General features: G+C 40.3%; 1 protein-coding gene across 6 annotated transcripts in view; it reads right to left on the bottom strand.

The window, feature by feature from the left end:
* FSHR (follicle stimulating hormone receptor) overlaps positions 1 to 24,209 on the bottom strand; it is a 236,417-nt gene that overhangs the window by 17,736 nt on the left and 194,472 nt on the right. For all 6 annotated transcript variants that reach the window (XM_061353995.1, XM_061354005.1, XM_061353985.1 and 3 more), the window contains 2 exons: positions 5,881 to 5,955; positions 5,416 to 5,490 (listed from right to left, as the gene is read on the bottom strand). In XM_061353995.1, coding sequence (XP_061209979.1) covers positions 5,416 to 5,490; positions 5,881 to 5,955 — 150 coding nt within the window. The remainder of the gene's footprint in view (positions 1 to 5,415; positions 5,491 to 5,880; positions 5,956 to 24,209) is intronic.

The raw sequence follows: 24,209 nt of genomic DNA, 5'->3' as shown, positions 1-24,209 counted from the left end.
TCATGTTCTAGAAAAGAACACAATTCTTTTTACAAGCCCCTCGTTAAATATGAATTACAGCATGCTTTTCCTCTAGTTGATAAATGAAAAAGCAAATTGATGCCAAGTAGTGTGTGGCTATTGTAGGACAGCGAAGACATGAGAAGCTTTCCTCTCTTGAGAAAACTCTCAGTCCTCATGTTGCTGTAATGAAAGGTGATGATATTCTAACATATGCTATTCAAACACTGCTCCCAGTTGCAACTTATTCCCAACACATCAAAATGACAGCCTGGTTAGCAGGGCTTTCACCACATGTGTGAAAAACCACATTCAAGGCCTTGGCTGTTGCCATAGCCCTCATCTTTCCAGTAATCCCAAGGTGCTCAGGGCTCAATTTGTACTGGTGTCAACTGAGCAGCATGAGATAAAGAGGAAAGCATCTTTGACAAATCATTACATATTGAAGTAAATCTACAGGTGGCACAACACACTGATTGCACAGAGCGGTGACTGAGAGTAGGAGAGGGTGCTCTTGCCATTAACTGGAGAAAAAGGACTAAAAAATATTTAGTTAGGCTGCAGCTTAGATCTTCCCTCTCTTTTTATTCAGCCAGCAAATCCCAGGGGCCTTTAAGTGGATAATCTTGTTAGAATGTAGATAATCCAATTTACTGAGTATCTTTCCTGCAGGACAATTTTGTCAATATATTTACCATTTAATGTACACATCTTTAGTAACCTCACTTTAAACAGGTGTCCTCTTTAATCTGAGTGAATCCCCCCTTGCCATGCATAAGCAGTTCAGTAAGAACCTGTTTCTCAGATGGCTGATGGCTGCTTTCCAAAGCATTAACTGTCTTTCTGTAAAGGCTTACCGGAGTCAGCACTTAAGAAAACATAGCACCATGATCAGCAGAGAAAAAAATAAATCTTTCAGAAACTAATTCCTGGAAGATTCTGGCTGCTTTTCTCCAAATGTAGCAACATGTCTGCTCTTTTTGATGCCAATTGATGCCAATTGGTAGGGGCTACTCTGACAAAACTGGGAACACAGTTTACCTCATCAACTTATTGTGGGTATTTGATGATGTGTAAACTCGAGGTAGGCAGAGATAAACACAACAGCACTCCCTTCTGTGTCTTTTAATCATGCTGGTTACTTTATACTGCATGTGAGCCTGATTCATAAAATAGAATGGTTTGGGTTGGAAGCGACCTTAAAGCTCATCCAGTTCCAACCCCCTGCCACAGGCAGGGACACCTTCCACTAGACCAGGTTGCTCTAAGCCCCCCGTCCAACCTGGCCTTGAACACTGCCAGGGATGGGGCAGCCACAGCTTCTCTGAGCAATCTGTGCCAGGGCCTTACTACCCACAAATCACTCCAGCAAGGGATCCCTCTGACGTATGTGTCCCAGCTTTCCAGTCTAAACTGAGCATGTAATCCATACCACCTGCTTCAGGTGCAAGGTCTTTCTTTAACCATGAGCTGCCATGCAAAAGGAAGGAGAGGAACATTACTTCTTTTATTGATGAGCCAACTCCACACAAAGGGTCAGTAATTCTGTGAATGTTGTGGTTTGGGTTTAGGTAGCATGCCAGGTACATGTGCCAGATCCTCCACAAAATAAGACCAGGCAGGCACAATCAGCTGCAAGACTTTGGAGATGGGCTTTGCTCTCCAAAATACAAACTATTTTGCTGATAAAATGCATGCTTTTTCGACCTACATTTTCCCTGTCCTCCAACAATCCAGCTGTATGCCCTCAAAACTGATGTGAAAGGAGTATAATGTTTAGACCTTTCTATTTTAGGCTGAGATTGCTTAATACAGAACATTGACACATCCACTGTAAAAAAAGAACCAAAGGACACAGATTATACATGAGAACTAATTCTGGAAAGGAAATAGCTTTAAGAAGCCATCACTACATTATTAAACAGACAATGCCACAGCTCTCCCTAATGAGAGCCAGATAAATAATCTTGTACCCATGAAAAGGTCAATAAGTTACCATTTTGAAGCAGTCTGTCTCTTTGGCTTACATCCAAGAAGACCAATTAGCAATTCTCTTCACTGCTTCTAAAAGACCAGTGAGAAGGATTTTCTTTTCTAAGTTTAGAATATTTCAGTATTGCTTTTTTTCAGCATTTCTCCCTCCTCCATGCTTTTGCCATACCAGCAATGATGCTACAGGAGACAAAGGGAATAGGGTGATCAGGGAACGTATTTGTACCCAAGCTGACAGATAAAACTGTGTTAATGTTTAACCGCTAGTGGCTGTAACGAGCCCATGAAGCTGATGAGAGGACTGCCAAAGCTAGCCAAAGCTTCTGACCTCCCCATAAATAAGACCTACTGGCTATACAGTTATTTTTGAAGAAGCATTGTTATTCTTTGCTAACTGTCAGCAGTTAAAGGGAGAATTAGGCTCTGATGCACAAAGGTCTGTTAGTTTTCCCTTCAAGGCCTTAAAACTCTTATCATTTTTATCAGCTCAAATAGCTGCTCATAGTGTTTCTACCCACACAGATGTCCAAGCCGCCTCTGAATTATTTTAAACTCCAGTCCCACATTTACAACCTTTTACTTCTGTATTGTACTAAAAGAATATCCACAACACAACAAAAGCCTTGAAAACTGGACACAAAACCCATCAATCCATTACTCTGCATCTTGCCTTATGTTTTCCCTAACTGACCCTTCCTGGCACACCCCAGGTAGGTGAATATTAGGACTGGGTTACCTGCAGCAGCTGCTGTTTTGCAGCTTTCCATCAAGTTTTTTGCTTTCTCATTAATTTAACAGTTCTGTCCTTTCGAACAGTAAAAACTTTCTGCAAGCACCAGTGAATGTCACAAGGGGATGGAGAAAATGGCAGTCTACAAAAATGAGCCAAAGAGAGCAAGAAGGTATGACTGTATGTAGAAAGAGCGACCTGAGCATGATGTAACTCAGCAGCACACCCAGCTCATTGTTACATGACTGGTCCTGCTCTTGATCCCTGTGGTGTGAATTGATGTAGCTCCACTGAAGCCAAAGTTGTTGCACTGATTTATACCCCCAGCACAGCTACCTCAAACCTTGTCATTAACATGAAAGACACATTCATCTGTTCATCTTTGCAGCAGTGAAACCCGCATCTTTTGTGCTATCTATCATCGTATAAGAGTTGTTTTGGTTTTATTTTCCATCCTAAAATGAAGGCACAGAGGGGATACAGCATAAATCCATTAGTGGAGTAAACACCAAAGATTAACTTCATCAATGTAAATCAGAGAAAGCTTTGGCACAAAAATGAATGTGAATTAAGTGGCCATAAATAAAAGCAGAGGAAATATTTTAGTCACCAAGTCATTGAGTTTCTGGAAAAGCCTGCCCTGGGAAAAAGAGAGAAAGCAGGGAACAAAGGAAAGCATCAATAATGTCAATTAAGCACTTAATTAATGGGATACATGGAATGGAGCCAGTAAGAAATAGGATACAGTCATCTGGGGAGTAACTTCCAGTCCTGTATGCCCATAAGGGAGAAACCTTTAAAAAATCCCCCAGATATATTTTCTTCTGATTTCAGCAAGTAAAACTAGCTCAATAGGTCATAGTACTGTTGCTGGAATTGAATTTTTGTACAGGTAGGATCTCCGAATGCTGGAACTGATGGGTATGGGAGCATGGAATGATGAATGTTCAAAAGAGGGAGCACCCATTAAGGTCTAGAGAAAAACTTCCACTACTTCAGATGCTTAAATTGGGATTTACCCTTTCCTCATGACCTATAATTTCTGTGTCACACACTTACATCACTGAAATGAGTTTGTTCATTAGTATGTTTGTATTTCTTCTACAGCTTTGTATGAGATGAATATGCTCTCATTCTTTCTACCTATGTGTGGACCTGACAACTGTACTACCCATAGCAGCTTGTTCTGTGGATTTTACATGGGATAACAATCACTGTGGTTTTGTTCATAAATAGCCAGAACTATTCACAGACAGTAGTCACTGCTGAATGACTCAGACTTGAAATAAGAGGAAAAAAGCCCATGATTTCTCCTCTTGACAATGCAAACTTAAAGCTTTGTTTCCCTACTGTCAAGACAAAATCTGTATTTCAGTTATACGCATACAAAAGTTAAAGTTTATCAAGGTGCCTGGGGAATTTGCTAAAGCACTTTTTGGTCAAAATTCTGGGGAAAGTGACAATCCTACAGCAACTCTAACCACATATTCCACTTCAAAGAGGGTTTAAACTATGACGGTTTGTGTAGCACTAAATACATCTCATCTCTTAAAGTCCAAATCTTAAATCTCAAATCTTAAAGTTCAAATTCAAAGCAATACCTCTTGGCAGCTTTTGAGCCCAGAACCTGTCAAATATTAGTGAATTTCAGAGACTTTAAGCACTCATTAGCTTACTGGGAGTTATGCTTATTAGACCACTGGCTTAATTTCATCTCGTCATCTCTAACCAAACAATTAAGCAGTTAATCTTCTACACTCAAATGTAGAAATCATGATGAGGCTTCTTAAATGAGTTAGGAATAGAAGGCTTCTTGCATGAGTAAGGCTTCTTGTATACGTTGGGAAAAAAAGACTGGGTGCTCAGGTTAAGTTGATGTACTGCTGAGTGTACATGCCATTGTTCAGCAAAGAGCACCATGGTGGCTTATTTAATCTACAGCCATTAAACTCAATTAACTTTAAAAGGAGTTCATTGGACTTCACTGGGGTTTTAATGCAGAGGAGAGATTATTAGTCACATTAAGATCACAAGCTAAAAGATGTGAAAATATTTTTGAGGAATAGTTTATTCTAAAGATGGATTCAATTATCACTGAATTTTGATGGCAACACCATGGGAGCAGATGTGGCAACCACAGTTGTGCAAATGCCATTCTTGATGAGGCTGGCTGATGAAATAAGGTCATAGCATACATCAGTACATTGTATTTTTAGGGTCTGAATCATCTCACATCAAGTGTTAATGAATACCATTGCTATAGCACTGCCATTGCTAAAGAAAAGAGAATTTGAATGCTTAAGACAATGTGCATGAAGTATAACAGAGGGCAGGGCCATAGTAAAGACAGATGAGAAAGATTTTTTTCTCAAAGCTCTCAAGAGGAATTTCCACCTAAGCCCTTTTTTATAGACATATAAAAATCCCAGCTCCTTTACTCCTCACTTAATTTCAACCTGAAGAAGGCTCGAGGATCTTCTGTGTGAGACTACTCCATGGAGGGTATTACCTTCAGCTTTTGTGAGGACTTTGCACAGGCCCAGGGGTGAAAATGTGGATAGACAATGTGCAACTACTAGTGAGGAGAGAGCATTATCTTGTCTCATCACCAAAAGTGCTCAGCATGAGTAGACAGAAACAGATCTGTACTGTTCAAAATAACCATAGTACTTGCAAAGAGTAAAAGATCTTACAAGTATCTGAGGCTCGGAAGGTACTGGAAGGCATCCTGATCAATGTACACGAGGTTGTTGGCTTTCTCAATTCTTCTGTGGAGAGAAAATGAAACATCAGAGAAAATACATCAGTATATTGACCTTAAAATATTTGTGGCAGCCCCATGATGTAGCGGTACTATACGCTGAGATTTTCTTTTTGACAGCAGATGATGTGCACGATTTCAGAGCAGCCTTCCACAGATCAGCAGACCCCACCACTTTTTGATATTGGCAGTGGTTTGAGGATAACCTTCAGGATCGCCAGGGAAAGAAAGGAACAGTTAGACAGGAAGACAGAAAAGACAAAGGGAGGTTTCAAATGTTCCTGTATCTCTATGAATTCTTCAGAGCTTACCTGAACCAAGCTGCAAAATCTTTGATACTTGCCTATAATGAATCTTTATAATTGTCTCCTTTGAATTTAGATTGCTCATTACTTACATTTCATGTAGTTGGGGAAGGTCGGAAAATACATTTCCCTCTATGACCTCCAAGGCATCATTCTGGGAGATCTCTCTGAAAAATAATTACAAATCAAAATATTTCAAGGCATGATGAAACAGAGTGGGCAAGTGAAAAACTCACAAGGAACTTCTTCCTAGGTTACTTGTAAGTTTTAAAACCAAGTTGGCTAACAGATAAGAAAACACCCCAGAAACACTGGTGAGCTGCCACTAAGAAAACCACCAACAGTCAAATGACATCTTCTGAGGCTGAAGTTTGTAACAGCAGCCCTGCACCTCCTGCTGTCACAATTCCCTGTGTATTAGGTTATATTCATCATGGGCTACTGGATCACTGGCATCACTAATTACTGATAGAGTTTTAATGAAATCTTTTAACTTGGTGAAGAAAGAGAGGGTGAAATAAAGGCCGCTAAAAAGTACCCAAGGAATATGACAAAACTTCAGCAGTAGGATATGCTGCTATTTTGACCCAAAGTAAACCATAGATATTAACAATTAAGCCACCAGCAGACACATCCTTATTAACAGGAGCTGGAGACCACAAACATGACGAAATCTTCCATACCTTGGAGAAAACCCTATTTGATCTCATCTGTATACAGTTAATGCTCACTTACAGGCACAGGCCTGCAGAACAGAAATTGCCAGTTTTGTGTTATCAGCACATCAGAATGTATCTCCAGAGTATACATTTCTTTGCTTCCTTAATTTGTGGGATGGCAAAGAGAGGGCTCAGGCTCTCATGTAATTTAGAGCTCAGCAGTTCTCCTGGTGAATCAAGCAGGAGCTACTGCAGTGCAACCTGTCCCAGTTACATCCTTTAATGCTGGCAGTGACCAGGAAAGCCAACATGAAGCCAGCTATGTCAAAAGATTCTCTACTGTAATTTGTGGGAAATGGTGTCATTTTCCCAGGCTGTGGTCAGCTGTAGGAAGCAAAATTTGTAATACAGATATAATTTGGTGGTAGTGTGACAGTCTATTGGATTTTAATGCCAAGGTAACTGTGCTCATCTTTGGAGCGAAACCTTGGATAAACGGATTGCAAACTGTTTCTGGATATCTTGTTCTTTTGAAATTATTATGGATGCAAATAGATTTGACCAGGCCTGAGGTAAAACAATAGATTGTAATGTTAGGTGCACAGTCAAAAAAATAATCACAAAAACTATTGCAAGTAGTATAAAAAGCATTCCACTTCCTTCTGAGTAACAACTGAACCTGATAAATTACCTGCACATTTAACACTAAACAAAAACCTTGTAAAAGAAGGTAAGTTGTTCTTCTGCTTTAAAAAATGCCTCAGTGGTTTGCTACTTTTAAGTTTACTAAGAAGCTTTCCCTCCCGTTTCCTCAAGAATTTTTAGGGAAGAAATCAAGCTCTCGTCTTCACTGGGAGCTCTAAACTGACTGGAGAACAATAAAAGTACATGAGGGCTGCCAGTAGGTTCTCAATAAGAGTGCAATGAGAACTGGGTCTTGTTTAGCAGTGCTGAACCACCAGCTCACAGGTGAACATGTTCCTCTTTATTACTTAGGTTTCCGCAGCAACAAAATGCTTCGACTGAGACTGGGATCCCTTCACATCATGCAAGGCACACAGCCATTGCAAGGGATGTTTCAAAGACATTATTTTCCTGTTTGTTTTTTTTTTAATTACAATTTACATATATAATTAAAATAATTATATATGAAAATATAATTAACATATAAATATATATAAAATGTAATTTTATATATAATTACAATAATATTACAAGATACAGGGAAGAAGCAATCACCCCTATTCTGTATTTATATGTCGGAACATTTCACTTGCTTAACTATAGTCTAGAAGATTCAACAACATGGGAAGTATCTCATACTTTAAAGATTTGTTTTTTCTTGTGCTCTTTCTAGGGGGTGAACAGTAATTTGCCATTCCCCACAACCTAAAAATCAGGTGTCTATGCAGAAAAAGTTTATTAAGAAACCACATTACAGTAGTGACCTCAACCAGACAGATAGGGCTGTTGAGGGTGATAATTCCTTATGATCCAAGCTGTTATCTAACTTTGGAACAACTTGAATGACATACCTCTCTTAACGGAATTCTTAGAAGCCAATGTTTTGGCTTACTAAGTGTGGGACAGGTTATGGGCTTTGTTTTGGTTCAAGAAATGGAAGATACAGATCTGATTAAAGCAGCGCATGAACAGGCCTTCTGGAGGGCTTGGAGAATGCATGGGTAAGGAAGGAATGAAAAAGAGGTAGCAAGACAGGAATCTCTACATTGCCTCTACAGGATTCAGGTTGTAAAAAATGAATTTTTTTTAAAGACTACATTTTAAGAAGAATTAAATAGTGCTCATACGAGGAGAGTGTTTCAGAGATTTGGGGACTGACCTGACTTTCATTCTCTATACCTGTTAAGGCTGTCATTTAGGTATGAAGGACAAACTAAAAACATCACATTCCACTTAGGAGATCAGTCACACACTGTGAACAACAAGCAGCACTCGTCTGGGTTTTGGTTGCATAATTTCCATGCACAGTTTACTCATACCTTGCAAAAAAATGCACACCCTGCTCATGGAAAACCCAAAGAACACTATCTTGGATGTAGGCATCTGTGGCCTTAAAAGTACAAACCATTGCTGCTCACATCAAACAACCAAGTCAGCAGACTCAGATCCTCTGCAGAGAAGAGCAAATAATATCTGTAGCAGCAGCTACAAACAGAAAAGGGAGATTCCTGCCTAGTATTTGTGCAAGTGATTTGTCTTACAGTATAAATACACACAAACAGACGATTGCTGGTAATGCATAGCTGATTATATGTCATCACGAGAGAAGATGGGACTGTTATTATGTTGTTTGTTTGTAATGAATGATACCATTAGCTCTACTGTTAGCTATGGCAGCAAATCCAGAGGGCAATCTGAGTATCATTTCTGATGCATGAAAGCTTTTAAATAGATGGTATGCGAAACAATCAGGGGCAATTGCTTGAAAAAGCCCCAAACCTCCAAAACCTTAAACCACACACTGGTTGCAAAATGCACAAGCATCTGCCTAAGCTTAGTATTCACTGCAAGAACATCTCCATTAAAATCAACAGTTGCCTTTGAAATCATAAACTGTTTACTCAAACACAGTCCAAAAGAGGAAAAAGAAACCCCAGTAAAGATGCCTTACAAAGGAACACAGTATAATAATTTTTATGTTTCTTCAAGGAGAATGTTAAGACTTCCAGGTGTGACAACATCAAATGAGTAATGGAATTTGCCACCACTGTAGCAAACTAATCATTATTACCTATTCACAAGCAACTGATTGCAATGTAGCATTGGACTTAATGATCTTCAAGGTCTTTTCCAATCTAGTTGATTCTGTGATTTCCACTTGTGAAAGCCAGAGCTAATGACAGTAGGGAGAGAAATGGAAAACAAAGAGGAGGAGGAAGGTGCTGCCTACTGGCAGTACACTCAGCTTGGTTTAACCTGCCTGCAAAACTGGCCTTAGGCAGGGCTGGGAATGCATATTCATTTGTGACAAGAGACCAGCATGAAGCATAGGGAGTATTCCTCTTCAAACCAGCTTCACTCATGCAGTGTGTCCCATAAAAACCAAGATACACTGAAACAGCCTTTTAAATAATTCTATTAGCAAGGAATTTATAGTTTGCAGCAGTTTCTTTGTAATCCTCTAAAGAAAATATAACTTAGACTAATCAAATCTTACAGCAACAGCAAGACTGTACTAAGTTCACAAACTAAAAGCCTTGCAGCCAAGTGGTCTCATAATTCAAAACAATTAAAGAATAAAAGACTATATGTCTTTTTATGACAAGAATTCCTTTCAGGATCAGAGCAGGGCACACAAACAGGGATAGGATCAATTTTCCCGTTAGGAAATGTTCCTATTTCAAACAAATGTGTATGTATACATTATATACAGACATAGAAGCTTAACATAGAAGAGTAAGTGGAAATGTGTATGCAAGGAGGAAAGGATACCTATAGCAGAAGACCAGCTTAGAGGCAGATCACAGCATCAGTCCCTTTCACAGAGCCCAGTGACATACACTCTCGAGCACGAAGACCTTGCAATACCAGCAGCAGGAATGACATAGAGTAACTGGTGCCCAACTGATGAGCTTGGCTATGTGACAACCACAGTAAATGTGGGAGGTATGGATTTCTGTGTTTCATCTCTCTGTGGCAGAGTAGCAGAGGGGGCTGTCCTGTGTATTGAGGGGGCTTGGATACTTTTTTGGTGTGTTCACATGGCCCACAAACGTGGCATGTGGTATGAAGGGAGGATTTTCCACCCTTTCTAGCCACTCTGCTCTCCTCTGTAGTGCTGGGTGCCACGTGCAAACTCCTCCAGCTTTTTTTAGTCCCCTTCCAGAGCACGTATATACATGGCTGTACACTTGATTCATTCACTTTACATTTCTTCTGATATATCTTAACAAGGCATTTTGGCCTTTTATCCTCAAGCCTTTGAGGCAGTGTTTTTGTGTCATAAATATCCTGTGTATTCCTGTGAACAATTTATTTTCATTCCACAGGTACTTGCAATTAGCAGCAATACTGGATGTATCAGCTACTCACTGCCAGAGCAGGCGGCTTCACTGGGCTCAATGCACTGCAACAAACCCATAGCTTTGCATTGAATTAGAGAGAAAGGGAAGGAAAAAAAAAAAGACCAACAGTTTTATCTTTCTACCTTTCTTTAACTATAAATAGAGCAATTTGCATAAATTCTGACTGGAATGAAAGAAAGAAGAGCTCCTTTACACAACTGTTTCTGTTCAGAAACAGCCTTTGGAAAACTTCCCTCTCAAGTGACAGCAAAAGGCTACTATGCTGATTTAAAGAGGTTACAAAAGAAAAGCTATTTTTCTTAAAAGTATTAGAGACTTTTGACCTTTTAAAAATAGAGAGTTGACACTTTCTGCTGCCACTTCCCTTGTGAACATAAAAAACTTGTCTCCCTACCGCGATTTATTGAACGCCAGGGAGTAACAGTCTAATATATCTTAGCAGTTATTGACAGTACAAAAATGAATCCCAACACTGACTCTTCTCATCATCTCTTTACTTTGCTGAAGATACACACATTTTACTAACCTGACTAAATAAGGAGGATATCCATTTAACCAACTGAGCATTAATAGTGATTTCACGCTTAGATTGAAATCGCGTATATGTAAATCTTTGAAGGAGGTTATCAGGAGGCACCAGTACTGTGCCTTCCTGCCTTCTCCAAAGGGCATGACACCATGCTCTCAAATAAATCAATGCAGGCATGGGAGAAGTAAAATGCACATTTCCACACAGCAGACGGAAGCAAAAGGATTTTCTTCCTCTCGGTGCTTTAGCACCATGCCAGCAATCCAGATGAAAGTCTGTGGAGAGTTTGGCTGCATCAAATTAATTGTCCATGTAACAGTTTTAAATTGGTCTCTCTAACCTGAAAACGCATATGATTAGTCTGCAGAATTGGAACTGATAACAACTGGATCCAGCAGCAGAAGCCACATTATTATAAGAGCTGATTTTATAATCAGTACTGTTTGGGGGGGTAGGTATCTCCTCATACTCCAACAGTAAGGGGATGCATTATACTAGTTTTAGTTTATTGGCAGAACAGCCGAAATCAAGTGAAGGTTTGTAGAGTCAAATAAGCAAGGGCTTGGTCTTTGGAGGGAATGGCAGCTTTCTGCAGGAATGCTGGCTCCCTGCAGACAGCCCAGAGAGATGGGATTTGTAATATGCTGTCCCCAGCATTTGGGCATCGCTATATTTTACCTTTGACTAAGAAAGCTTGCAGGGAAAGGCAGCAAATAAGGCTGAAATAAAAACACTCACTCTGGCAATGGCACATTTTTCTCAGACATGATGAGCTCCAGAGTATCTTGAGATCACGCTGGTTGACAAGGGTGGTTGTTCAGACGAGGAAGGGACCTCCTCCTTCAAAGATGCTGACGCAAGCTTCTTGTCCCCATTGTAATTCCCTCCATGGAAATAGGCTGGCAGCATTTATTGCTACTTACCTTTTATTACTTCGCTCTTGGTTTTGATAGCCAGCTAATGATGAATAGTTTTATTAAGATGACCTGGGCAGATGAGGAGACTACATTTGAGATAACCACCCAGGAAAGCAGGTGAATGAGGAAATAGGGGAAATAACTTCTGGGGAAAATCAAAAGGCAGACTTTCTTAGGCTGGAAGAATGTGAGGCTTCCAAGACCCAAAGTCTAGTGACAGCCTTTCCAAACCAACCATCCTGAAGCAGGTGCTCCCAGACACTTCAACAGACAATTCTGAAATGCTTTAAGGAAGCACACATGCACAAGAGGCCTCTGGAGGACGATTCATTGCTAGCTCCAATGCATTACAGAAATGGGAAGATCCAGAATAGTCAGTGCCTCAGATACGCACAATTAAACTTTATTGCTAAGACTGAAAATGTTAAAAAACCTCTTACTTCTCAGATCTGGCATTAAAAATCTTTCCAGGCTCAGGAGAAGTCTCTAAGTATTCATTAGAGCAACTCATGCACTATGTTACACCTACTTCAGTGAAAATAAATCTCCACGACTGGACCCATCATGAGAAAAATATTAGCATTGCCTAATGTTAACTGAAATTATGAATACAGACATTCTCTTACAGCTGCTAACACTATCCACTACATCTTTGCAATGTCCTCCTGAAGGGATTTAGGTTTCTCTTGTCCAATGGTACAATCTCCCTGCAAAATACCTTCTTCCAGCACAAAGACTTCCTTCTGTTTTGTTTTCTGTTCACACTCATTCTTCCCTTCCACAAAAGCTACTTACTGTTTTTATGGTTTGTGTGTGAGGCCTTAACCCTACAAACTCTAATGCCTGAGCTTTGCCTCCAGGCTCAGCCAAGACACTACTGCATAACTATTTGCATGACTGAGGCCATTCGATATAACCTACCTGGGAAAATGACATTCTTTTATGCTTCCAAAGTTAAATCCAAACCTCTGCCTTGCAACAGACTGCCAGAGAAAACACAAGCACCAGCAAGAAGCTACTAAGTCAAAAGCTTTACAAACCTAGTGTGCAATGAGGGTTATTTATTCGATTGCAATACTGCGCTATCATAAGCAAAAAAAAAATTACCATTAAGCCCCAGTCTGCAGGTTCTATATTGGAGGATGCAGAGATGGCATGCTACACAAACATGGGAATTGCCTACAATCCCTAATCCGTTTGCCAAGTAGCTGATGACAGCAGAAAGGAGCCTGATTCAATACCTCTGGAGCCTTACTTGACAAATAACTGAAGAGCTCTCTATGAAAATCACATGCTTCTACCTGACTTCCCTTGAAACAAATAATCCTCCTTATTAGTAAACACTGCAAGACTGCACACAGACAGATCTTAACAGGAGGAAGTGAACATGTCATAAAACTTGGGCCAAAATTCAATGTATTACTATGTTTCTATGTTTGTGTGTGTATACAATATCCCAATAAAAACAATAAAAGTAATAGACCCATGGACATACAGTGCTTACTGCCTCAATTCAGCCAGCAGCAGCCTTTCTGCATATCTAATTCCATTTATAAGGAAGTTGCTCAGGCAAGACACAGAGGTTATCTGCCACAACCACGCTGTGCAATTCAGGCTTGTAGGAACACCAGTTTTTTTGCTGGTATCTGCTGCTGTAGTGCTTTAACAAGAAAGTGCTCAGACTGGAGAGCCTTCAGTACTGATTCCCTCAATAGTCTCCATAGGAATGTGGCAAAACCCTTGAGAACCCAAAGACAATTCCTGGCCACTTGGGAATGACCTGCTTTTTCCTATGTAAGAGCACTTTCATCTCCCCGGGAGCTGTTTTCCTTCACACTCTCCTGAGTCATATCTAATGGGAGACACAGAAAGAAGCTGGAGCTAGAGATAACGCAAAACACCTTACCTGAAGTAGTTCCTCCTTCTTAGTCAAGGGAGAAGAGGAATCTTCTTCCCTACAGCACTTAAAGAAGATGACTGAACAAGAAACATGGTTTGAATAAAACAGTGTTTTCCTTAGAAGTTGCTGTGCCTATTCCTTTGCTGTACTGCACGGCATATACTTAGGATATTGTTCTGTCTGGCTTCCTGTATTGATGTAAACATACTGGAACTTACAGTGTTTTCACAGCATATAAGCCTGGCAAAACCTTTTATGTTTCCAGGAAAACACTTTGGAAAAATACTACTGATGAAGGAAGGGGGGAAGAATCCTGAAGAGATCCCGAACCACAAACATTACCATTTGAGGAAGTCATGCTGATGAAATGCATTTTACAAATAGAACATTAAATCCGTCATTTCTGATTATGCCTGTTGCTTTAGTTGAGACTGAAGGAGATTCCAAACTCTGCAGCAGAAGGCATGGAAATCCATTGGTTTTAATATATTGGATCTGTAGCTCCTTTAGCATTCTACATTTTAGAGGCGTGCCTATTTTCCTGTAATTTTAGCTAAGTATTGTCTTTAGAAAGCACACAGCTCCGTACACAGAAGGACACACAAGTACTCTAACTAGAAGGCAATCCTATGAGAACAATTTGGTTTTCAGATTTAAAGGAATGCTTTGTGTATGTTAAATGCCAACTTAAAAGGCAACTGCTCTATTGTTTCTTCCATCAAACTGAACCCAAAACATCTATTTTTGGATTATTTTAATGGGAAATGAAGAATATTACGGAAAATGATCAGAGCTTCCTCTGAAAGATGTTCTATCTTGACGTTACCCAAATCCCTAAGGATCTGGATTGGATCCCTGGAGAGGAGTGCAATTTTCTTACATGCAGAAAGGTACAGCAAATGAAAGCAACCAGCACTACCAGAACACACCCCATTATTTTACACAAAGGTAACAGGTTTTCATGATCTGTTTTCTATGAGTTTGAAGGTGGCTCTGGTTTAGAAATTCCCCATTGGAATCCCTGTTCTCCATGCCTTTTGTGAGGACAGATTAGGCAGTGGCTAAGTACAAGAGCTTTCAGGTGTTTTTTTTTTCCCTCCAGGTTAAATTCCTAGGTAACATGAAGTGGGTACTTCAAAATGGCAGGCTCAGGACCTCTCTCTACAACGGCACCTACTCAACTTGAGGACCACACAAAGCCTCAAACCACATGCTTTGGTTTCACTGTTAGAGTAATTTGATCACCTGATTTAGTTGATCCTAATCAATTTAAATGTATGCCTATCTTTCGTTTGGGTTTTTTTATGTATTGAATTGTTTTTGCCTTTAAGTGGCGAACACTTCTTACCATTCCATTTTATATCTTCCTTTCAGTTAAATGAATGCAACTCTGTGAGCATACAAGTCCCAAGAAGCCATACAGAGAACACTCCATTTATTTGTGAGACCTGTTAAAAGAGATTCATGCTACACAGTGGCTGCATTTCTGCTCACTTTTTCTTTATGTGCTGCTAAAGTCAATTTAAGGACATTCATCCACTGAAGACTGACAGGGGCAGAGAAACTCACATTCACCTGGATATGACCTGTATTCAGTACACTCCTATCTCCCATGCAGTCCTCAGACTCATTTTGCCTCATCATTCAAACTGTCCAGAAGGGTAGCAACAGGATGCATGTTCTTACATCCTCCTCCTCTTTAAAGACGTGCAGATGGAGGCTCATTAGGAGAGATTTGTACGTGACATGATTCGTTAGTGAGGTGCCAAAGGAGGAGAAGGAAGAACCCCATTACACAGGGAAGCATGCCCGTGATTTTCCTTTGGGTGACATTCAGTTAAAAATAAGGTGAAAATACTCTATCAGATTTGACTGGCAAAGGTTTTCCATTTATCCACCCATGAGGCATAGCACTGCCAAAGCAATCCAACCTTCCCACAGTGCCACACAACGGAGTGTGGTCACCCACTGAGACACCAGCTCTGCTGCAGAGCCACTTCAATGTCTGGCCAAAAGAGGTTGCTGCTGAAAGCCAGCCGCAGCAGCCCTAGCTTGCGATGAATCATCATCTCCTGAGGGCCGAGATCACCACCTCATGGTATGCAAGCCATCAAACTACCCATGGGAAAGGGAAACATTCATCACATACATGTGGACTGGATGTGAACAAGTGACCTAGAAATCTGGAAGGTTCCAAGTCCTATTACCCTCTGCCTGAGTCATTCTCCTGTCGTATGAACCTTATTGTGACATCTTTTGTGCAGGATGCAGCGTTTGGAGATGGAGAACAACCCAAAGTCTACTGTGTCATTTAGTCCTAAAATTATGCATAACTCACCCAAAGACAAATAAAAGAACAAAATGACTACAAAAGAGGAAAATGTGGTAGCGAGAGAAAAATTTCCTTGTTGCATATTGCATCTTCATTTGAATTCCTGAATAAATCTGAATGAATTATATTTTTTAATTTGTTTAACTGTGGCAATAGTCACCATGCACTAGTGGTTTTAGCAGTATTTTCTCTTCCTATGTGTGACTCAAGAATTACTATAGCAACTTGCTTCCTAATTAGCCTTCAGTTACTAACAATCAATATGATTAGACAAGGTCAGCGCTGGAGTAAGCTCTATAGATTTTTATAAAGGCCACTGAGAGTCAATAACAGCAAGAAGAGGAGGAGCAGCCTCCTGGACTATCTTCCCCAAGGGGTGGTCACTGTTCTGTTATTACTCACTCTCCTATGAACAATAGGAAGCACAGCAAATGAGAGCTTTGCCCCTTACCTGACTGCAGAAAGCTTTTAACCTGCCAGCATTTCACAAAATAAGGAGAACAGAAGCATCCTTAGATCTGCAGATAAAAGGACACCTCCCTGACACATTGCTGGTGCTGGTGTTGACTGCATGCCGCCAAAATCAGGAATAAATATGGCATAGATTTTTATCAATGTACCTACATCTGAAAGCAATCTCCCTGGGTGAGAAGGATCCCTGAAACCTGGAATAAGGTGAGACTGGCCAGTTCACAGGAAGATGCTCCCTGGGATTTAAGCGTGTGCAGTGCTTAGCTGAGATCCCATTAGGAAGTCCTGCCTCTAGTGACCTGAGCAATTGCCCATTGTTGACACAATTCCTACCTGACTTTTGCAGCCTATTTCAGTCATTAGCATGTTAACTTTTACCCTGAAAGCACAGTGCCTGGCAGCACAGTAGGATGAAAACATAATGTGCTATTCAGAGATACTCTGGGTACTGGGAATACAAAACAGGTTCCTTGGTACTGACAGATGAAGGCTTGTGAAAAGCTATTTTACTTGTTAGCACATTTAAGTCTGCTACTAAGAAACACAGATCAAACCAAGCTTATTTTTAGACAAACTGTGCTGTCAATTATATCCAGGCACACGGCTGTCGCAGATGAACTGTGATCCATTCACCTGCCTCTGTACAAATGTCCTGCCACTTGGCTCCCTCCTCTAATCCCCTCTCTGCTGCAGCTGTGCCTTTTGCCTCAGCTCACCCCAGTATTCCCAAATAGAGGGTCAGGTCTGGGGAACACTGGAGCCAAGACATGGCACATAGAATCATAGAATAGCTTGGGTTGGAAGGGACCTTCGAAGGTCTGAATTGATCAGGGACACCTTCCACTAGACCAGGTTGCTTAGAACCACATCCAGCCTGGTGATAATGTAATGACAAGACAGTTTGGACAGTGCTGTACAGCACAACTTTGAGACAATGTGTCTTGATCTTCCTCTGCACAAAATGCCCCGAAGAAGAGCAAAAGGGTTTTAAGCTTACAAGGGCAGTTTTAATTAGAATATAAACTAGGATAATTAACTTTAAGGCAGAAAAACTTTAAAGAATATTGAAAGTGATGTCAGAAGATTTTTATATCCCCACCTATCCTGGCATCCAATGCTTTTGGAGAAGGTTTGGAGTTTATTCCAATGGTTTATACCAAATGTTAGTAAGCTCTGCTCAGATTTCCTGGAAAACCTCATTCATCACCTCTGGGGCTGTTCCCTGGTCCCCAGTGCAGCCTTTGGGTGGCACATATCCATCTCTGGCCTGTAAACCTCCTGCCACTTGTAGTACCCCAGAGCCACTCCCCCACAAACATGCCCATCGGCCCACAAAAGGTATACCCACACCCCCATCCCTCCAGGGAGCTCTGCCTGTTTTCCTAAAGAGTAGGGAAGAGAAGTAATAAATAAGCATATCGTTTTCACCATATTGTGCTCACCCCTTCTCACAGCACAGATGGGCAAAGCCAAAATCTCAGAAATCCAGCAGAAGTCTTAAAAATGTGGAAAATAAAGCTGAAAAACATAAGATCTAATTCAAAATAAGAGATAAGAATGACAAAAGGATTAAACGCATCTAATGAGTACCTTCACTTCATAATTATGCTAGAAAAGATAAACATATCCAGATGAAGATATAAATCTTTCTGTTCTTGAGCAGACAAGCAAGACAGAAGTAAATGATGCTTCCATATAACAGAGACTAGTTTAATTCGGTCCCCATGTGAAATTCAGCATTATGTCTTGTTTTAGTAGAGAAAACTTCACAACACAAAGGGATCACAAAGACACCATTCCAGGAGTTTTTGATGAACAGCCCATTATTTATTAGATGCATTTCTCCTCCTCAGAGGAGCAATTGTTCCAGAAACGTTCTCTTGAACGTTCTTTAGCAATTGGCATCAGCAGGTCTCAGGGACAAGGCTCTGAACTGGGAAAGCCAACAGCTTGTCTCTGTCCCCAGCTTCTAATCCTGTGCTGACTGCACTGGAAAATGCACAGACACCAATAGTTTTTCAGCATAAAGCACGTCTTTCACAATCATTTGTAATTTCCATCTGTGGTGTTGGCTCCCCAAGCATTCAAAGTATTTTTTGGCATAGTATGTGTCTATCATCCTAAATCCTACCAATTTTAATCTTTTCCAGACTAGTCTATGTGTATATATATATATATACACGTACACACATATGCATGTATGAAAGTATATATGTATATACATATATTCTACCATGTGATATGAAATTTAGTAACCAAAGGTACACCACTCTTACTTACTCTTTTAAAAAGCCCCACATATATGGAAGTTGTCATCAAAACCAGGCTCCTGCTTGAGAAATCAAAACAAATATTCACTGTCTTTTGCAAGCAAATTGATCTTGGCTTGGTCACAAAACAAACAATGGGCACAACGCAGCTCTGGTTTTACACCTGCGATGATTGAGGCCAGCAGTGTCTTTGATAGCAAAATCAAAATGCAGCTCACTAATAACAATCAAATGCCCAGCCGCCTCTCCACTGAGCAAAGCAGCCATCAAACTAATGATTAAATCCATGTCAATCATTCAACATAATAGAAATACAGGCCATGCGATATAATGTTGTCAGAGAATCAGCATCTCCTGCTTAGAAAATAAATCTCTTGACTTCATCTCAACATTTGTTTTCCATAAATGCTGAGGTTTGGATCAGAATTGCTACAGCAATGGGAAACAATCTTTCATTGTAACATGCCAACTCCACTAACATCATTTCAAAGCTAAACAGAAAAGTGAGATAAAATTAATATGGGAAGGTATTTCTGAAATCCTCCTGAAATTGAATTACCATTTCCAATCTGATGCTAGCTGCCTTCTTTCTGACAAACAACACTTAGTAGCAGCAACAATAAATATTGAAGAAAATCCTATTTAGAGGAAATTGGGCACAATTTCAAGTAGGTCACACATTTTGCACTCATTCACTGGTACAGTTACAATACACACAGAAGATTAACAGAAAAGAAAATCCAATAAACCCCTGTTTTCTCATGAAAAAATACCTTTCCTTTCTAATTTATATTTTTAATAGCAGCACTTTTTAAAGCAAACCCAGAAGCTGGATGTATCTGGAAGCAGATGGCACCAGGATGCCTCTCTGGATATGCCATCACCCAGATTCCCATAGAGTCTCACCAGCACAGCAGCCTCAGGAGTCATGGACCCATGTCTGTCAGGTAAAGGCGATGGAGGTGCCACATGTTTGAACTCAACCGCCAAGTTAGGTGCAATTGCTGTAATTCTGAACGCACGTGTTGTCTCTCAAGAGTTGTTTTGTTGTTGCACTGTGTTTGTTTTCAGGTCAATACATTTTATGCTGAATTCTATCCAGGAATTTTGGAGTTAATGTGTAATCAATGCACAAGAGTTTGTTTGTTTTTTCCAAATCATATTTAGGGATACGAGACCTGAATGCACTAATTTTAGTAAGAAAAAGGTAATTACTTAAATCAGAGGAATATTCTAAAACATCACATGAGAAGAACCATGTTTTTTGCCATGTATGAGCTATGAATTACATTGGAAAATGTAAAACATAATTAGAACTAACAAGTCAGTTCTCGTTTCATTTTCTGATATACAAACGTCAGTTTGCTGTACCACTCAGCCAGCTTAAGAATTACTTTATGTTCCTTAGAAAGTACCTATTTCTATATTTACAAAGTAACTTAGATGGTCACTGATTCTACTTTGAAAGTACAAGAATCTCATAATAATAGACAACTTGACGTTTCCTTTACTTCAAAATAGAGTGAGGCTCCTGGGAGGAGGAGATGGAAGCTGAAGAAATGACATGTTTTGAGAAAAGAAATTTGCCTCTACCTCTAATGACAGACATCATACATTTTACAACACTGTCCCCTTTCGAAACAAAAAACCCATCCGAAAGCACCTGAGATGAACCATGCCCCAGCACTGCCAAGGCCATCACTAACCCATGTTACTAAGGGCATTCTCTACACAGTTTTTGAACACTTCCAGGGACAATGATTCCACCATTGCCCTGGGCAGCCTGTTCCAATGCCCGATCGCCCTTTTGCTGAAGATGTTTTTCCTAATATCCAGTCTAAACTTCCCCTGATGCAGCTTGAGGCTGTTTCCTGTTATACCATCACTTATTACTTACATAGCCCACAAGAGAAAAGAAGAAAGATCATAGCATTAATTGGGATGACTATCAATTCTGAGGCTCCTTGTTTATCAGTTGCAATAATCATCAGCTTCATGCCTCTAATGCAAGGACCTAAAGTGAGGCTACCTTGCAAAACTGAATGATTTGGAGAAAGCAAGTATTCCCATATGAACCACCATAGCATGCCAAACCTGCAATACACCTGGCCCACTGTCTTGCTCTAGTGGTGGTAGAGGAGGCCCAGAAGAGAGTGTAAAAGCTGAACAAGCTTACTGAGAAATAATCTCAATAACTGAGGAAAAAAAAATCTTAGTGATTCCTTTTTCATGTGGAGAGGTGTTTTTAACCACTGAGCTGAGACCTTTTTTTAAGCACTGTGCATTTCACCTTCAGGTCTCATTTTGAATGACTGAGGCAACTTGAGAGCCCACGTTTAGATATACAACAGAACTATCTTAACTTAGCCTGCAGTTAATTATATTTGATTTGTTTGCATAGAGGAAGGCAGAAGAACACTGGATCGAAGTTTCCTCCTAAAGAAAAGTGGGAACTCACACAGGCATTTGCCCATGTTTTGTCTGCTATGAATTCAAGTTATCTGAACAGTATGTCACTGGCGAGAGGCACTGAAACATTTAGCATACATTCAGGCAAGTGGATTTTCTTTCTTTGCTTTATCTATCTCCATGTCTAGACAGACCAAAAATGATGTCCAAGGTGACGTCACTGGGCTTCCTTTGCCCAAGGAAGTTGGGAATGTTCCATCCCAGGCTCTGTTCAAGGAAAGGTTGGATGGGACTTGGAGCAACCTGGTCTAGTGGAAGGTGTCCCTGCCTATTGCAGGGGGATTGAAACTGGATGATCTTAAGGTCCTTTTCAACCCGAAGAAGTCTGGGATTCTATGATCCTTCCATTAAAGACTTCAGTCTCTAATGCTGGCTTCATTACCGAAGCAGTTAACAAATAAAGACTCTGCCAACAGTTCATTACCACAAAACTCATTCTTGCTCAAAAAGATGTAATGACAAAATGGGTTTTGTTTTTTCCTTTCTAAATCTCTTCTGTCAAAGACAGAGAGCATCAAGATACCAAACCATACAGAAAGAATTATGGAAGACTTCCTTTCTTGTACTCTGACTTGTTTCAATTAAAATACGTAAATATTAGTATGACTTTTTTGGTGAGTTTTTAAATAGAAAAGTTACCAAATGTTGATATGGATCTTATGAATTTATTTTACATTTCCTAGCTCCTTCTAGGGTTTTTTATATTACTTATGATTTTTTTCCACCACAGCATTAGCAAAAACCTGAGATCAGGTTATGCATTTACTGAAATACACAAAGCTGTAATTAGAAGCTCTGCTCTGCAACAACAGTGGTGAGTTTCTGACATGGATAATAGATTTCAACCTCAGTTTTTTGTAATTGTGCAAGGGATGACAACAATAACTGCAGGTATGATATTTCTTCCACAGATAAGCTTTGGCAGGGAAAAGCAGAATGGCAGGTGATGATGCAGCAAAATGTTTATGGGTTATAATAAAACTACCTAGTCTTCATTTACTACTTCCTATGTTTAGAACCCAAGGCATAGCTTCTACTTTCAGAAATAAATTTGGATTAAGAACACACCAGGCATCCTATGGATTAATACTAATCGCTGAAGTTTGCTAACCAAGGGATGATATTTGCAAAGGCTGCAGAATGGTTTGGTTTGGAAAGGACCTTAAAGCTCACCCAGTTCCAACCCCCTGCCATGGGCAGGGACACCTTCCACTAGACCAGGTTGCTCCAAGCCCTGTCAAACCTGGCCCTGAACACTGCCAGGGATGGGGCAGCCACAGCTTCTCTGGGCACCCTGGGCCAGCGCCTCAGCACCCTCACAGGGAAGAATTTCTTCCTTATGTCCAATCTAAATCTACCCTCTGAAGTAATGGCCCCCCTTTGAGAAGAAAATGTACCCAAGCTGCTCATGGCCATACAGAGAGACCATGGAACAAGGCTCTGCTTTGCCTGGCTCCTCCACTGATGGTGTATTATAGGGCTCCTTGGAGAAGCTCACAAACCTGTTCAACTTTCAGATCACATTTGTAGGAACCCCTTTCAAAAGGCAGAGTGTAGCAATGCACAAATGACCGACACCCTGGGTGCTGTTGGGTTAAGGAAAGTGTATGTTGCACACAGCAGAGGATAAGCTAGCAACCCCTCTGGTATAGAAAAGAGCAGAATTAGACTAGACAGAGAAAGGAGAAAGCCCCACACCGTAACAGTGGCCCCATTAAAACACTTATTCTTTGGAATATCAGCCTGAACTTTGAATTTCTTTGCTTATTCTAGTTACTCGCCTTACTGTTTTTGAACTGTAGTCCACTGTTCCCTGAGAAAAAAATGCATAGTTAGACTAATTTAAATGCATTAAGTAGCATCCTTATTTTCATACCCTGCCTTTAAGATGCGTAACGTTACACATAACTTCCTAAAATGTAAATTAGAAATTAATATCCATGGAGTTGCACCTTGGTAATATACCCTGGAGTATTTATTACCAACATACGATTGTTACCTGATTCAGTGTGGGTTTTGGTATGCAGAATGCACTGTGTCCCCCTATCACCTTAGGTATGTAAATAAATATTTCTGTAAACAGGCACTATTTAACTTACACATCACAGAAGATCCTCCTTTTTTTGCTTCTTACAAAAACCTGCCAAACAAATAGCAGACTTACCCAGATGATGCAGAAGATAGAAAGGAACTCCTGCCTAGAACCAATTTCCGAATGTCTTGGTTACACAGAATCCTAACCCTTTTCTCATAATAGTTTTAATGATCTGATTTAATCACAACCTTTTGCATACCAAATGAGACAGTACACAATACACTGTGCAAGACAAAATGTAGAAGCTGCAAAATACTGACCAGCTTTCTTGGTAGCAGAAGACACAGACTGCTCGTCCTTAAATGACCATGTGATTTCTGCTTCTGCCCCTTCATTCCCATCTTTTTGGTCTACGTGCTGCCAAGTGTGACAGCATCATATGCTACGGCTGAATGAAACTGATATCAGGAGCACATGGGATGATGGACATTGCCTTAGCTATTTGCTATCCCAGAAAGCTTTAATGGCTACTGCTAAAGAAGGTCTGGACAGTGAATCCACCAATTCACCAGGTCATTAAAACTTGTGAAGACTTCACACTATGCCAGATTTTCCTGATGAGACTTTTACCTATCAAGCCAAGAACTTTGCTCCTTCCCCACTCACAGGAAGAGAGATACACCTTGATTCAGCAATGTACTTTCACATGTGCCTCAGAATACTCTGTTGAGCGCTCTCCGCTGTCCTCAAGTACCTCACTTCAGTACAGATAAAACATAAAGGTATCTCA

The sequence above is a fragment of the Neopsephotus bourkii genome, unplaced genomic scaffold (genome assembly GCF_033783945.1).
Source record: "Neopsephotus bourkii isolate Nb327-2 ecotype Australia unplaced genomic scaffold, CSIRO-AGI_Nbou_v1 NB_71, whole genome shotgun sequence".
Taxonomy (NCBI): Eukaryota; Metazoa; Chordata; class Aves; order Psittaciformes; family Psittacidae; genus Neopsephotus; species Neopsephotus bourkii.
The sequence above is the reverse complement of the archived record's forward strand: the minus strand, read 5'-3'. Positions and strand labels throughout refer to the sequence as shown.